Below are 14,059 nucleotides of genomic sequence, written 5' to 3'. Positions count from 1 at the left end.
TGGGATGCCTCTATGGGCTGCTGCAGCGTTAGCCCATAAAAATGGCTTCTGTGCATACACAGTACCGAGGACAATATTGCTCATGCGCTGGACCTGGTATCTTGAATATGCTTCTATGGACTGCTGCTGAAACAGCCCATAGAGGCTGGGGGCCAGCGCATGCACAACCACGATGGGGACCAGTGGGGACCAGCATGCTTTGGCAGCAGAGACCAGCAGGCATCAGCGGCAGGGACCAGCAGTGTCGGCGGCAACGAAGGGGGGCTAGGCATGGCATTATAGAAACTGATTTGACAAAATGAGACAGGACTTACTCTCATTTAGCAAAACACAGCATGGTCCTTGCTATCTTAGCACAGGTCGGGTCTCCCTTATCAGTGTATTCCAAAAACCGAAATATTCCGAAAACCGTGGTGTTCAGAATATTTCGTTTTTTTTGTGTTTTTTTCCCCCTTCACTTTTTTTTATACTTACCTCATTCCCCGATGTCCACAGCGGCCTCCGGGATCATCTTCAGCGGCATCTCCGGTCCCAGGGGTGCATTGCGTGAGTGTGCTGGCGCACCAATGAGGTAACTGGTGCACCCGTGCACTCACCCAATACACCCCTGGGCCCGGAGATGCCGCTGACGAAGATACCGGAGGCCGCGGTGGATGCTGGGGGACACCGTGGACGTCAGGGGACCATCGGGGCATCACCAGGGGACCAGGTAAGTATGGAAAAAAAATATATTCCAAAATCCGAAAAAATCACTTATCCAAAATGCTGGTGGTCCCGAGCAAATCGGAAAAGGGATACTCAACCTGTATCTCTTCCCTACAGTATACCTGTATTTTCATCAATCAAGTCATAAGCCCCTTTGCTTCAATAAGCAAAACTTAGATCCCCCACCCAGTTTCAGATCAATGCTGCTCCAGAATTTGCATTTTGTTGTGTTAGACCTTGAGTTCTGCATTCTTCACCCAACTGGATTATCATTATCAGGGCTTGACCCCTCCTATATTATATGCATATTTGCAACTTTTTCATTTTCCCACCAGGATAGTTCCCGGAGAAGAGTTGTGATCACTGTGGTGGGGTTGGACAATTTGCATTATTATTCCCTGTGATACGCAGTATAACTCTGTTAGGATTAAGAATTGGGGGAGACTCAGTGTTGCAGACTGTGACTGGGTGTGCAAAGGTAAAAAAGGATGGTGCAGGATCAGAACCAAGATGGTATGGGTCCCGGAGAGCTTACAGTCTAGAAATAGTATCCAGTAATTAATTACTGAATTTCTGAGAATATTTGTAGAATATCCTTAGTTATAATCTTACGTATGTTACTCAACCTTGTTTGCTGCAATGTATGCGTTGCATGTATTTTTAAAAGCACATCTATTGTAAAACATTTCTGTCATTAAAGTATTTATGGATGTTTTGCTATGGCACTAATGCCCCAAAACAGAAACTGGTATTGAAGGATTGTGGGTATCCAGGCATTAGATCTACAGTGTCTACCAAGACAATTAAAAGGTCGATAACTATTGGTCAACACGGTCAAAGGTCGCCTATTTGATTGTAGACCTAGACACTGTAAATCTAAAAGACCATAACCCTAAAATAGATGGGGCTGTACCAGTGGTAGCTCCAGCTCAGTTCAAAATTAAAAGGGGAGCCGTGCCAGCTGCCAGTGAGTTAGTTTTGAATGGCAGTTGGTGTGGCTCACCTATTTGAATTTTGAACTATGCTGCAGCCCCTTCTTCATTTGGAACCGCCACTGGAAACAATTTATAAAAACAATTCATAAAAACATGGTGCTTTATGGTGGGTGCTTTATGGTGGGAGTACACTCAGTCCCACACCTGCCTTGGTTATTATGATATTATGGTCGCTATCACATTCTCAATAAGAATTTTGCCGTTTCCAAAAAACATGTACCACTGTGGCCAAATACATAATTTTTCCACCCATGGTGGAATTGCTTAAACATTATACAGAATATGGTAGACTATAATAACCAAATACTAGAATATGGTCTGCTTCCTCATATCTTCTGGAACAGGGGCATTCCATGAAATATAGGACAGAACACATGAAAATAAAATTTCCCATAACCACTACCATTTTAATATATTTATGCTGCTGAAAGATCGTAGTAACTTCAGAGGATGTAGTTAATGGTGGTTGCTGTTTCTATGTGGAATATGATGGAAAGAGTTGCCTGGGTGAGATCAAGGACAGCAAAGATGATGAATACTTAGGGCAGGCATGTCCAAACTGTGGCCCTCCAGCTGTTCTGAAACTACACATCCCAGCATGCCTTGCCATAGTTTTAGCATTCCCTAATAGGAAAACTGAGGCAAGGCATGATGGGACTTGTAGTTTCACCCACATCTGGAGGGCCATAGTTTGGACATGCCTGATTTAGGGGATTATAAAGAGCTGACTTGCACAGGGTGGATTTCCACTTGTCTGGGCAGCAACTATTTAAACTCAGGCCTTTGCAAATTGGCAAAGCAGTGATCAGGTCTAAATAACCTTCTTAGGGAGAAGGATAGAGAAAGCTGGGAACTAGAATTGGCCATCATCACCAGATGGAATATGTTATACATCTTCACAGTTAATCAGGAGATAAACAGGTCTACATTGATTAATTCATGCGGATTCTACAAATTTGCGTAATTTACGTAAAATGTATTTTAAATATACAGTAGTTTGGGTTAACATTACATTTTTTGTTTGTGTGTCAACCCTAAGTTTATGTTCTTATTATAAGTATAGTATAACAATAATATTGTGATAATAATTAGGAGAGCAGGTTTAAAAAAATATTAAACTAGCACTATGTAAAGTTTTGTTCTGTCTTTATTTTATTCCATTTATATTTGCTGTATGACTCATGCAAATAATAAACTATTTTTAGAATACTGCTTTTTGAAGCATATCGCTTATGTGTATAGATTGTATATATATATTTTTTTCTTCTTGGTAAAGGTTCTCAAAGTAGCTGTTTACTTTCTTTGATCATTGTGCATGTGCCATGCTATAACATACACATAATTGTTGGAGAAGTTGGCGGCGTGAAGAATTGTGGAAAGAGCATGATCTATTCTTGGTTTTCTACAGTGACAGCAGAGTGATGGTTATTTACCTAATCCTCATAGAAGCTGCGGGAGACTCTCCATTTTTGGGGTAGTCCCCTGCGGCCCCAAAAGAATAGGTGGGGTAATAATCACCAGCAATAGTAGAGCTGCTGTAGGCGGATGGGTCTAAATGACTTGACTTATGTTTTTTACATCTACCCATTCACAGTAGACCCTTCTTCATGGGTGTTTCCTTTTGTTGGTTGTGGTTTATCCCCGCCACTAATGTGACTTTCAGTAACTTATTTCTGGGCTTTTCCCATAGAGATGACTAAAAAACTCAGTAAATATGCAGCAGACACTTAAGACATGCCTCTATTTTCTGATCTTTATATACATCTCCCTACATCTCAAACTTAATTTCCCTACATACTCCCTCCTGCTCTCTCCGATCGGCCAGTAACCATTGCCTTTCCTCTACCATGGTCACTGCATCCCATTTGTGTGTATCCAAAATTTTACCTATGCCACCCCCTTTCACTCAAACAAGCTCCATCACTTTAACAGACTCTCCCCAACCTTGCAAAGCTTCAAACCACCAATGAAAACATCTGTTCATCAAATTGTACCTTTCCGCATAACCTAGTACCAAGTCCACTTCATGTCTTGGTCTCATCCCTGCCCTGCTCACTTCCTGCCTTCAGGCCACCTTGACTGTACCTCATGTCACTTGTCCCCCTCCCCATCCCTCTGGATTGTAAGCCCCTTGGATCAGGGCCCTCATCCCCCTGTTCTCACCCTCTATTCTCGCATTTCAATTACAGCACTCTTCTACTTAACTACCATCTACAACCGCACCTCTTCTCAAGCCCATAACACTAAGCAATCATTTAAACGATATTGGTAATTTCTTTGGTCAAGTGTATGTTGAATATAGTCACGGATGCACTCGTTAATGATGCCCTCCGTCGTTCTGCATGTATAGACGAGGGTGCACATTGTTACCAAGGGCCATGCTGCAGAATGCAGTATGGCCTTTGCTCCCCCGCCGCTCCCTCCCACTGGCATTGGAAGATGCATATGAACATGCCGATCCCAGCACTGTGCCATGTCCCCGTTGCGCTCACCACTCTTCTCATTCCAATATAGCGAAACAATATTTTTAGATAAAATACTGGAAATGTTTTTATTTTTTTTAGCTTGCTAAACCGACCTTTCTTTAGGATTTGTGCTCCATATTCTAGAACATCACACTGTTTTTTCAACACTTTTTTCTTATTCTATATTATCAATATTATATATACAGTAACTATTATATGATTTTGCAAAACGTTGCAGAGGAAACACCTGGAATCTAAAATAAAAAATTATGAGTTGGCCTGTTCAGGTTTCCTATGTGGGTTTCACACTAAAGAAAACAAACAATAGGTCTGATTATCCTGTAGAAAAGGAACAATCAGAATGATTCATTGTGAGGACACATGGTGGAGGAAAGGGGCTCCATTCACAGCCTAATTCAGATCACACAACATTACACCAGAGAAGGGAACACCCATCCATCATGCCCACAACCACATAACCATCTGCAAGGTGGAGCACAGGATAACTGCAGTTCTAAAGCTTGTAAACATGTCCATTAGAAGGGCCAAAATATGTTAAAGGAGAATTACTCCTTTATGTTATCAGCCAGAACAGCTGTCTTCTGTTACAAAAGTGATATCTGGGGTTATAAATATGTGTTTTTGGTAATGTGTGCTCTTTGGTATTGCCAATACAGCAATTACTTTATATTCATGAAAGTTTAATATTGTGTGGGATATACCTATGCCTGCTCAGTAGCAGAGTGTCCCTAGGACATACATCCCAACTGGTCCGATTACAGCGGGACAGTCCTGCATATTGGACACTGTGGTGCTGTCCACCCATGGGTCACAGTGTCTTGCGGGCGGGGGACAGTAGGGGGAGCCGCTAATCACTGCTAATTTGCAAAGCATCTAACAGGGCAGGGAGGGGAGCCATGGGGTCAGCTCAATTGCTCAAGGGAGAGCTGACCATGCCCCCAAAAATAATGAAAACTGGATTGCAATGCTAGGCCACACCCCTTCACCTGTGCACAGCTTTGCCACTTTTCAGGTCGGCATGCCTCTGCCACAGCAGGTCTCGAATCTGTGGACACTAAAGTTGGAAGGTATGGCCTAGGAATTCAGATTTATGACATAATGCACAGTCACTATGGGCCAGATATATCAAGCTGATGTAACAACCAGCCAATCAGCTCCTAACTGCAATGTTACAGGCTGGGTTTGAAAATGACAGGTAGGAGCTGATTGACTGGTTGTTTATCATTCTCCATTTTATCACTTTTTGAAGCTTGGTACATCTGGCCCTGTATACACTAGGAGTCTATCATTTACCCCCAATTTGGTGTTGCATCACCACATGGAGTAATACGCAGTACTACTTCCTAGTATTATAGACAATGAATCACATGGATCACAAGGTATGTATGTCGTTATCTGGAAATAGCATTCTATTTTTAATACAAGCTGCAAACAACTATTTATTTCATGGTTTATTAAATTGATCCCACTTTGCATTCTCCATATCAGGCTATGTGACAGAGATACAATGAGAAAGTAGAGCGACTGCAAGTAACATTGGTTCTCTTCCAGCAGTTTCCTGGGAAAGAACCAATGCTCCTGGGAGAGAAGGACAATTAACAGCTTTCCATCAGAAACACAGAAGAAAAAAGGGACTATCATTACTAAATAAACTGATTCGTAAAATGGAACAGTTGTGTGGTTTTATAATGAAACACAGCTTTTACACATGGACAGACAGAGAGATGAAACTGAGAAAAGACACAGTATTACTCCAAGCCAGCCTGTTTCACACAGGCGTCAGCACATCATCATATGTAAATCTTATCCACCAACGTAATGATATAACTGATATGAAACCGTGAGTCTCTGTACTAAAGCTGGGCACACACCTGGGTAACTTGACAGCCAACACATTCACCAATCAGCCACTCAATGTTTTGTACTGACGTCACAGCTGGGCAGGCATTTCAATTTGCTCACCCAGCTTTGACTTCATTCCCCTGCACCAAGTATAGTACACACACCAGATGCGCGTATATCTCTTGGCCCTTAGCTGTGCTGCAGGGCCAACACAATGAGGGGGTATGCAATGTTCTGCCGCTATTCCCGATGGGGGAAATAGCGGCGGGTCCCTATTCAATGCTGTCTTTACCGACAGCATTGAAGCGGGATCACGGCAGAACGAGCCAGACTTTAGAAGCTGTCGGGTCCGTTCTGCCGATAACGGCCGTGGATTGTCATGATCCCGGTCGCAGATCGACAATCTACGGCAGTTTACAAGGACATGCCCACTTTACGTTGATTTGCTGTCAGGCAAAACGTAAACAGGTGCCTGGATCATGGATGACTGGAGGGATCGACAGCCGTGATCCGGGACTGCATACCCCTAAGTCTGTGAATGACTGCCGACCAAGCTTGCTATATACAGTATTGGTTGATCACTAGAAACAGCTGATCTATCACCCAGTCTGTAACCTGTTTGAGGCAATAATGAGAAACAAATTCTGAATCTCTATTCTTTTTGCTGAACTATTGTTCATTCATTGACAGATGCCAGTTTGCCTAGTTAAAGCTAAGTAAATGTAGGTGTTGTATTCTACATAATCATGTTGGGTCTACATTGACTATTGACATTGAGTTGTTGTATGACATGGCATGTGGTAGGGCTGCACACAGGTTTTGAATATGGCATGGAGCCATATGCCACCATAAGAGAGGCAATAAATACCTTTAGATTTTGAAGTTACAAATACAAAAAAAAAAAGCTAAAATGGCAAACGGCAGCGCTATACGGCTTTTCTTATTCTTACTTAATATTTTATTAGCATTAATGTTATTTTGCAAACTCATCAACTGTGAGATTGTTACTAGCATCTGATATTTCAAATATAACATTATTTAGCATTAATCCTGATTTCATACCCCCACTGAATGAATCCCACTTAAAGATGACTTTATAACCGATTCAGTTTGCCATTGCAAAATAGTAATTTAAGAGACCATTTATTTAAATTGATGCCTTTTAATATTCATTTATTTTATTTTATTTTGTCCTGTATGACAGTAAACATATTATAACTCAATGCTACGGGGCAGAGGCGGTTTGGTGACACCGGTTGCACACACTACATTTTCAACAGGTTTGCAAAAATATAATTAAAAATCCCCACAGTTTGCCAGTTTGCTAGCCAATGTTGTTACTGTTAAATAAAATAATTGACAACTGTATTGTGCTTCATTTACTCATTTCTAATCTAACTCAGATCTGGAGATTGGGAGAAGTCAGGTCAGTCAGTAAGCTCCATATAGTGTATGTTCAGGGTTATTAGCCAAGTACGGCACAGTACATCGGGACCCGGTAATGCACTTAGCACCTCAAATCTGTAGCCAATAACCGCAATAAGCTGTATGGCCAACCTGCTCAGATGAAAAGGCCTAGATTGGAACATTAATGGTGAATTTGGGATTTCTTGTTGCTATCTATCACATTACAAAGTAGAAAATAAGGATCAGTGTTCAAAGTCAGACTTATCATTTCCTAAAAATTGTGAAAATATCCCATTCACATATACAACATTAACAAAATACTTGGCACATGCCTTCAGCACAGGAGAACCCAGGAGTGGAAGACCAAGTGAGACATTCAGGTGAAAGAGGAGGGGAGAGTGTGGCAACTCACTGCATCAAGCTGCAATGGGCTGAGTGTAATGACACAATTTACTGCCAATTGTGTAATCAAGCACCCAGAGCACCAGTTCACTATGAGTTGGTCTACTCGCCCAAGAGTCCAGGAGACCTGGCTGAAGTTGCTGGACAGTAGGAAAGTGTGTTACAAGGAACTTTCAAAGTGAAAAAGCAAACAAAACTAAAAACGGTTCCCAGTAAATTCATGGTTGGAGAATACCGAAGAAAGCAAAAATCACTGTTCATTGTAAATAATGATCAATAGTATTTTATGAAATAAAGATAAAAAAAATAGTTTATAGGCTTTAGGGCAAGATATTACTTATATGTAGGTACTTACTGAGAGCGCTGGGGTTCCTTCATCTTCCACTACAACCATAAGCCGATAGAAACTCTGCTTTTCACGATCAGGAGGAGATGGGCGAGTTGCAATTTCACCAGTGAGTCTATCCATGCGGAAAATGAGGTCATCATTGCCTTGTGTGATGTAGTAAGAGAGGACGCTGTTCAGTCCTTTGTCCTTGTCTCTTGCTGTGACTCTTATAACCGATGTCCCTCCTCCGACATTCTGTGTATAGTGGGGGAAAAAAAGTTGGATTTAGCAGCTATTTTATAGTTAGTGAAAAAAAAAAAACAATCATCATCTATCATTACCCTGGTGTCAAGGAGGCAGAGAGATATTACAAAGTTGTGTAGTACTATGTCTGGATTCCACATACTGACATGTGATGTTACATGTATGCTGTTCCACATGAAAAGTGTGCTTTGCAGCGCCAAATTCCCAGCTACGCATCCTAGGCTCCTGCTTCGGCCATTGTGGAACAAACCCACCACCTGAATTTTCTGGATGCCAACGATTTACAAGAACAACCCAAATGCTGAGAGGAGGGGCTGTAGCAGGCTGATGGTCCTGGTCTGGATGATTTGTGTTTATTTGTAAGCAGTTGGCTATATCAGTACTCTGCTTTTTTGTGGTTGGCCCCTCCACCCAAGTCAGGTCCTCTAGTCATCAGGTCATCGTGTGATTATTGCTAGCCATCAAAGGCTGTACCATTGATGGTTGTAAAACATTGATAGAAACCATTGGTTTAACTACAAATGCCTGAGAGCTGCTCCTGTATATACTGATGTTGCCACACTCGTCTATAGGTGAAACTCAAAAAATTATGGAAAAGTTAATTTAAGTCAGCAATTCAACTACCCTTTGCAGGTGTTTTGGATTAATATGCTGATTAGAGTGCGGCACTCTGAGCCTACCATATTGAACCTTTTCACAATATTCTAATTTTGAGATTTGGGATTTGGGGTTTTCATAAACTGTAAGCTGTAATCATCAAAATGTTAACAAATAAAGGCTTGCAATATCTCACTTTGCATGTAATGAGTCTATATAATATATTAGTTTCACCGTTAAAGTTGAATTACGGGAAGAAATAAACTTTTGCAGGATATTCTATTTTTTAGCGTTTCACCTGTATGCCGCACCAATCATTGGCCCTTATTCTGGTTCACTCGCAAAAGGCATATTCCTTATCAAATGGACAAAACCATGTGCACTGCAGGTGGAGCTGATGTAACATGTGCAGAGAGAGTTACATTTTGTTGAGTTATTTTGTTTCCGTGCAGGGTAAATAATGACTGCTTTATGTTTACACTACTATATATATATATATATATATATATATATATATATATATATATATATATATATATATATATATCACTTTGAAGTAAAACCCCACCCAAATCTAATTCTGTGCACAAGTTACTTCTGCCCCACCTGCAGTGCACAGGTTTTTGTCCATTTGAGAAGGAATATGCCTTTGCAAGTGAACCAGAATAGGGGCCATTATATGTGACTCCATAGCAATTGCCATGATCCCGTTCCCATGTGTGTGCATCTAATTTGCTTCTGCGGCTTATAGAAATGCAATGAATGGCAATATCGCAGTAAAAATAAGAGCAAAAAAGATGTCAGGATGTCTTCAAATTCTGCCATCTTTAACTGCTCCTATTTTTGTTCTTTTTCAAAGTTTACATTTTATCCCTATAATTCTGTATACATCTTTTTGAGTGCTTGGACTATTTGGACCTTCTATTGTTATACTGTATGTCTGAAACTCCTTGTATATGGAGTGAGAAAGATTTTTCAATAAATAAATCTGTATTTTCTGCAATCATTGTTCTATGATCAATTGGAGGGTCAAGAGTGAGAGGAAACTTAGCTGCAAGATACCTATATAGGAGAATCATCATTACACAAGAGAGTTCTGGGTACGTACACCGATTGCATAAAAGATACCTTGATGTGATTCTACATTGTCTAGATTATGTGAGTGTCGGGTACGCTTATTATTTACTGATTCACATTTTATTGTGAGTCAGGTATTGATTAGGCCACACTCATCTTGCCAACTCTCCGCAGCGCGCCTAGTCACACAGCAGCACATTAACAAACATAGCTTGGCATATGGTGTCACTGGATGAGTGCAATACCAACAATCATCCACCAGATTTTTAAAATCACCACTGCGCATGCATCTGATGTCTAATGCAAAGCTATACCGAAACAATCTGGAATGCGTGTGCATGCAGTGTCCATTGAAATGCATTGTAGTGCAAGAACTACTTTACTACTTTACATTACTGTATTGTTCAGTATGTTAGATGGACACTTTTGTTCCGAAAATACTATTACATAGACGTGCGTCTCATTATGCTATTTATAACGGGCTACAGGGGATAAGTGAGCGAGTATACAGTACTTTTTAGGCTACAATAGGAATGTCATACACTAGGAGCAGGCCAGTCTTGAGCACTGAGAGGGTTAATAAATGGCTACCGGGTGCCAGCCAGGGCTTCATGAGAGCCCACAACTATGGAGCGAGCAATGACATAGGTTTTACATGTCTAAGGGGAGTGCTTAAGGTGCGTATCATTACGTAGTTAACACACTGGGGGCTAGATTCTCTAAACTTCAAAAGTGATAAAATGGAGAGTGATAAACAGCCAGCCAATCAGCTCCTACCTGCCATGTCACAGACTGTGTTTGAAAAATGTCAGACAGGACCTGATTGGCTGGCTGTTTATCATGGTCTATTTTATCACTTTTGAAGTTTAGATAATCTGGCCCTGGGGCTGCTGACAAAGGCACAGACGCTGCAATGATCAACCCGCAGCTCTGTTCCCCTACCCGCAACGCTCTCCAGGTTTGGGCACACCTGCTTTGTAGCTGAGCATCTGGCAAGAGCTGACCCACCTGAGCCAGGATTGCTCACTGTCACCTCCCTGCAATCTGGCAATGGTATGGCACCCTGGCTGCAGAGGAAGCCAGCAGCCCCTGCAAGCTTGGTGGACAATTGGCGGGGCCCCACCCATGGTTGCTTGCCACTTCTCTTGCCGGTGTCACATAAACTAGACATGTAAAATCTATGCCATTGCTTGCGCCACAGATGTGGACTTCAATGAAGCCCAGGTTCAGGCTAGGTAGCCATTTTGTTAACCCGCTTGGTGCTTGAGTCTGGCCTGCTATGGACAGTACAATGAATGTATGCTCGCTGTAGCCCCATAGGCCCTATGTGTTTTATATTGTGTAATGAGACACATGTACAGAAGGGGCAGACTAGATGGGCTAAGTGGTTATTATCCACTGTCAAATTCTATGTTTCTTAGTGCCCATATAAATGACATGCATAACCTTTGCAATAGCATTTTCTGAGAAAAATGTCTATTTAACATACATTGCTGTGAAGTAGTATGTATACCTGTATGAATGCTAGACTAAAAACATAGAGTGAGAAAAAAGCATTGTCACTTAGAGATTCAAACTGGAGTCTCCAAGCACGGAGAGCGGCACACTTATCTACTAGCCTACAACACCTGGTGATAGCGACCTGTGCTCATCCGTCTATGTACAGAGTGATCTCCTGCCATCAGTTATGCTTACTGCATACTGCATTGCCTAGGAGAACTGCTTATGAAATAAATTGCCTAGGGGACAAGGACGCTCCACCTGACCACTGTATATTACACGGCCCACGTGCCCGAGCTTGTATTGTACTGTACTGTACAGATGGAGCCGCAGCGTCATTTGTTGACATGCATAAGAGTCTCAGATGCAACCACGTCCCATTCTCAGCAAATGACGCTGCTCCATCTGTACTGTACTGTACATCAATCGCTGGGTAGATGAACACTGATGTCAGAGGCCAGCGCAGATAACTCCCAGTGGATTTGTGGAAATGAGGATGCTGATGGCGCTAAATATGGAGCTGGACGGGACATAAAGTTTATCGCCACAGCAACGGGAGACTTCTTCCACCATCGGGAGACTTCTTTGTCTTCTTCTACCATTTCCAATATAATTTTTCAAGTACCCACAACTGGCCTGCAGCTTACCCCCAGGGGTACACATATCCCAGGTTGGGAACCATTGATCTAAGCTACACCCCAAGAATATGTTTTTTTCCAACACACTGTACCTCTTTAGTTAATGATTTAAAACAAAATGTTTTGCCATTTGTATTATAGATTACGCAACTTTTTCCCATATAATGTTCCTTTTTTTTTAATTCACTACCTGCTTTAAAATTACAGTAAATGACATCACAAAAATAATGATCAAACATACCTCAAAAACACTGACATTGTAGCCAAGTGGGCTATCAATTAGAGGAGGATTGTCATTCACGTCCAGTACATTTATTGTTAATGTGTAATCTGTTCTTCGTGGAGGGGAGCCTTTATCAGAAGCCTGGATCTGAAACATAAATAAGGTATTTGCTTATCAACTATAGTAATAAATACAAAGGGTTTTTGTGTCTGTACTGTATGATACTGGCACATAAAAAATCATAATACAGAATTCAACAGTTTTGGGGGGGGCAGGGGTAACTGGCATTTGGCGTCTGGTAGACTCACAAGACTCACAAGTCTGCGAGTTCGCAGCCTTGCTAATAAACCAGAATAACCCCCACAGTATATAGCCAAGAACCGGTCTGATTTGTCCAAAATCATCAACAAAGCAAGACCAACTTGGTTCTTACTTGTAAATGATTGTCACTAAAAATAAAGGCATACACACTGGAATTCTTGCAGACCCTGCATCTTGCAGGCTATCCTATAGCACCAAGAGCTTTACAGTTCTGATAACTGGTTTTACCTTTAAAGAATGCAATTCCATTAATTCTCTGTCCAGTGGTTTCATAAGGAAAACTTCGCCAAATGTGTTGTTTGTGGTGCGGATATCAAAAAGTCTATTTTCATTCCCAGCTATTAGAGAAAAGGTCACCTGTGGGAAATGAGAGAGAAATTACATATTCTTAACGAGGAAGCAAAAATGTGAAAATTATTACTCGAATGTTACAACTTTGATGCCATGAACATGATTGCAGACCAATTTGTACTAACTGTACTAACCCCAATTCGAATTTGTAGTCCAAAAAATGTTAGTTCGACAATTGCAGTTTGCTGATTGTGTTCAAAGTTTGCCATACGCAATAAAATTTTCATTATCATTTTTAACCTTTTTAAATATATTTAAATAATAAAAAATCATTCCATTGATCATGTGTTAACTCAATACCCCTGTGCAAACAGGCTTTTATACCATTTTATAAAATTGGCCTATGTGGTTGGACTTACATATGCTTTCTCCAATTTAGCTAGATTTTTTTTAATTGAACATTAAAAAAATACTGCAATTTTTTTTTTTTTATTGTATCGATTCGACTAACTGGTTTCAACTTTTCTAGATCAGAGAACAAATCTCATTACATATCCTGCCCATCGTGAATACATACATTATAAAAATGTGTTTTCCCACTTCTATAACATGGGGATAAAAAGTCTTACTTCTCCATTACTTCCGGCATCAGGATCTTTAGCCAAGACTAAAGCTATTCTTCTTCCTGAGGGACAGTCCTCTGCTACATTGACTACTGATTCGGAGGTTGGATCAAACTGGGGACTGTTGTCATTCTCATCCAAAATTGTTATCTGTACCTGTAGAAGTGAATGCACCTTTTACTGTAAATACCCCATAAATAAAGTGTTCAGCATTTACCTTTTCTATCACAGCTTACCATATTGATAGCCCCACATAGACAGAAATACATCGCTACTCTGTATCCCTTTGGGAGACATTTGAAGGAGTCTCATAACTAAATGTGAAATAAAACTGCTTAATAATGCTTCCTATGTACAATA

General features: G+C 41.0%; 1 protein-coding gene across 3 annotated transcripts in view; it reads right to left on the bottom strand.

Annotated features, from left to right (window-relative positions):
* Positions 1-14,059, bottom strand: part of CDH23 (cadherin related 23) — a 914,269-nt gene that overhangs the window by 184,724 nt on the left and 715,486 nt on the right. For all 3 annotated transcript variants that reach the window (XM_083146306.1, XM_083146304.1, XM_083146305.1), the window contains exons 33-36: positions 13,706-13,855; positions 13,014-13,142; positions 12,483-12,611; positions 8,193-8,420 (exon numbers count right to left, since the gene is read on the bottom strand). In XM_083146306.1, the coding sequence (XP_083002432.1) occupies positions 8,193-8,420; positions 12,483-12,611; positions 13,014-13,142; positions 13,706-13,855 (636 nt within the window). The remainder of the gene's footprint in view (positions 1-8,192; positions 8,421-12,482; positions 12,612-13,013; positions 13,143-13,705; positions 13,856-14,059) is intronic.

This window comes from Crinia signifera, chromosome 6, assembly GCF_055691185.1.
Source record: "Crinia signifera chromosome 6, ASM5569118v1, whole genome shotgun sequence".
Classification (NCBI taxonomy): Eukaryota; Metazoa; Chordata; class Amphibia; order Anura; family Myobatrachidae; genus Crinia; species Crinia signifera.
The sequence above is the reverse complement of the archived record's forward strand: the minus strand, read 5'-3'. Positions and strand labels throughout refer to the sequence as shown.